Source organism: Gastrolobium bilobum, unplaced genomic scaffold (assembly GCF_033153095.1).
Source record: "Gastrolobium bilobum isolate Gb01-03AN ecotype WA unplaced genomic scaffold, APGP_CSIRO_Gbil_v1 utg56655, whole genome shotgun sequence".
NCBI lineage: Eukaryota > Viridiplantae > Streptophyta > Magnoliopsida > Fabales > Fabaceae > Gastrolobium > Gastrolobium bilobum.
This window is the reverse complement of record NW_026896372.1, coordinates 9,909-12,640: the sequence shown is the minus strand read 5'-3', so window position 1 is coordinate 12,640 and position 2,732 is coordinate 9,909. Positions and strand designations below refer to the sequence as shown.

Below are 2,732 nucleotides of genomic sequence, written 5' to 3'. Positions count from 1 at the left end.
CCAAATCATCAATGAGCCATAAAGGAAATCTCAAAATTTAAACAGATAAAATGAAATCATCACACATTTTTTGTATTCTTATTCATTTAAGAAAAAACAAGCCCATGCACTACAGTGAAATGATTTTGCCAAGTGATCATCAAGAATATAAACTTTAGGGCTTAGATTCTCAATCCATGCAAACAAATTCCCATTGTTAATAACATGTACAATTGAATATACCGTGATGCTGCTCATAGGGTGTCAACAAAGAGTAAAATGACTGAGCAAGAATAAACAAAACAAACAAAAACAAAAACAAAAACAAAAATTTAAGGACATGCCAAGAGTACTCACAATATACAGGCAAGAATAAACAAAACAAACAAAAACAAAAACAAAGATTTAAGGACATGCCAAGAGTACTCACAATTTACAGGCATCTACGTACATATTTTTTATTGACACTTGATGCTTCAACACCAAATCATAATCTTGTTTCTCAGAATTTGGAATCTGCCCACCCTATTTACTTTGTAATCAATAATGTTTTCAATAACAGCAACTTAATCTTGTTTTTTTATTCAGTCTCATGCTTAGGTACAGCTGCCCTTCGTGCAATTTTTCGTTTGTTTTGAATATGGCGGACAAATTCAGGAATTACTACATGTAACTTGGGATTAGGCTTACGATTAGCTGGGATATTAAAACCTGCCCTTTTTACTGCACGAAGCAAACACTTTTCACCTAATTGGTAATGACTGGGGCATGCACGAGGAACCACGGACCTCAATACTGGCTTATTACAAAAAGAAGGCCCTGTTGGTAAACTGCATAAAAGCCAAAAATCTCATCAGTAAAACTGTCTGCACTAGACAATATCCGGTGCATGGAAATGGAAAAGGACGAAAAATCAATTTATCAATTGGAACAAGGACCCAATATTCCAATACATTAAATTAGCAAGATAAGCACAAAAGTCCAAGTTTTGAATAGAATGGTTTTCTGTATAGAATCTAAAAACTGAAGAGTGCAAGATGGTGCGTTGGGGAGGTGGTGAAGTGAACAATTTTTTACATGTATGCTGCCATGACACACAACTAGATCAAGAACTGAAGTCTACAGATGTGTGTTGGAAGTTTTGCAGGTGATATTTCAGTATGTAAGCTAAGGTGACAATATCTGAAAAACATGGTTGATCAATAAAGTGAAATTATTGTATATTCTCAAGAATTTTGAATCAAACTTGTCCCTCTCACATAATCCATGAACTAGACTATTAACAGAAGTTAGGCAAGTGCCATAAGACATCACTCGTCACAAGGTAAGATATCGATTTCTATTGGTAAGTAGAGCTATTTATCTTGTTTCTGTCCAAGAACGGAACAAAGATTGAGGTGGGAGCAATAAAATGATGTCTTTGACAAAAAGAGTGCCCATCACATTGAGATTATATCATTGAAACAAGAACTAAAAGCTCTTATGATTTAACTCAAAAAAAAAAAAAAAGTGAATTAAATAGGTATCGATCATTCAAAACTAAAGAGGAAAACGAAAACCGTTTATTCAGGAAGAAAGGAAAAAACAGTAACCAATAACAATAGGCACAGCACAAAAGTAACATTCACCCATTTTTCTCGTCTACTTGCAAAACTCTGTTAAACTACACCAACCACAACACATATCATTTCCTCAAGTGCCCTAATTAATCTTTTCCAAAGCCACAACCGATTCTCAGAAGAGAAAAAAGAAACCAACAAAATAAAAAAGAAAATTACAAAATAATAAAGAAATTAAAAACCCCATCTTTGCTTCTTCTACATAACTATCCCAGAAATCACACTATTTTCCAAACTGCAAGAAACCCAATTATTCGAACATCCTCTTACAACTTTTTGTTCAAGATTCACTATTTCACTTCACGTTCCCATCATCTAGAACATTCCCCAAATGCAAGCAAACACATAAAACAAGAAATTAAAAAAAAAAAAAAAAAAAACTCACTTTTTGGCGACGGTGCTGCATCCCAGATAAAGACTCTGTTTGGAATCCAACAGTATATGAGCGTGACAGAACCTTGTGAGCGCCATAGCCTTCGTCTTGCACCCACCAAAAGCGCACCGAACGATATCGTCCGAAACGGCAGTATTCTCGGTGCCGTTTGCGTTGCCCCCCGAAACGACGGTGCCGTTTGGGAGGTTCTCATCCTCCTTGAAAGGACTCTTACCGTAGATCCAGTAATATTCTTTGTACTTGTGCTTGAGTTCTTCCATAAGGGCCCAGTAGTGGCGCCGATAGTACCGCGAGAGTTGCTTGACACGGCGGAGCCGCCGCTCGATAACCTCGCGCCGGGTCAGCACGTGCGACTTCGCCAGCGCCGCGTCTATGTCGGCGCCGTCGATCGTCATCGGCGGCAGTGGTGGTTGCGGTGCTGATTCCTCCATGGCTAACTGAGTTAGAGTAATGGGAAAAACCAAAACAAAAACAAAACAAAAGAACAATTATTTTGACTGTTTCGGTGAACTCAGATTGTATTTGATTTGATTTGTTTAACCATTTTAATTCGGATTGTGATAATGTTAAGTTATTGCCAATTATATTTGGGCAGAGTGTGTGTTATTTTAACGGATATAAAGTGGTGTCATTTTAAAAAGAGAAAGAGATAAATAAAGAAGAAAAGAGCGTTGACAACAAAAATAAAAGTGTGAGTTCTACCTCTTTGTGAGTAGTGAAAGGATATAAGTTATGAATTT

The 2,732-nt window shown here is 36.8% G+C and overlaps 1 protein-coding gene across 1 annotated transcript; it reads right to left on the bottom strand.

Annotated features, from left to right (window-relative positions):
* Positions 1 to 227: 227 nt before the first annotated feature.
* LOC133299410 (uncharacterized) lies at positions 228 to 2,491 on the bottom strand. The gene is made up of 2 exons (XM_061498861.1): positions 1,984 to 2,491; positions 228 to 809 (listed from the first exon to the last, which is right to left on the bottom strand). The coding sequence occupies exons 1-2, from the start codon at positions 2,421 to 2,423 to the stop codon at positions 560 to 562; spliced, it is 690 nt and encodes a 229-aa protein (XP_061354845.1). The 5' UTR covers positions 2,424 to 2,491; the 3' UTR covers positions 228 to 559.
* Between the last annotated feature and the right edge of the window lie 241 nt (positions 2,492 to 2,732).

Bases quoted from the DNA above. Each gene is read 5' to 3' on its own strand.
- LOC133299410 (XM_061498861.1), bottom strand. From the start codon at position 2,423: ATGGAGGAATCAGCACCGCAACCACCACTGCCGCCGATGACGATCGAC. The intron at 810-1,983 runs GTGAGTTTTTTT...GCTTTTATGCAG, and splicing joins TGCAGCACCGTCGCCAAAAA to TTTACCAACAGGGCCTTCTT.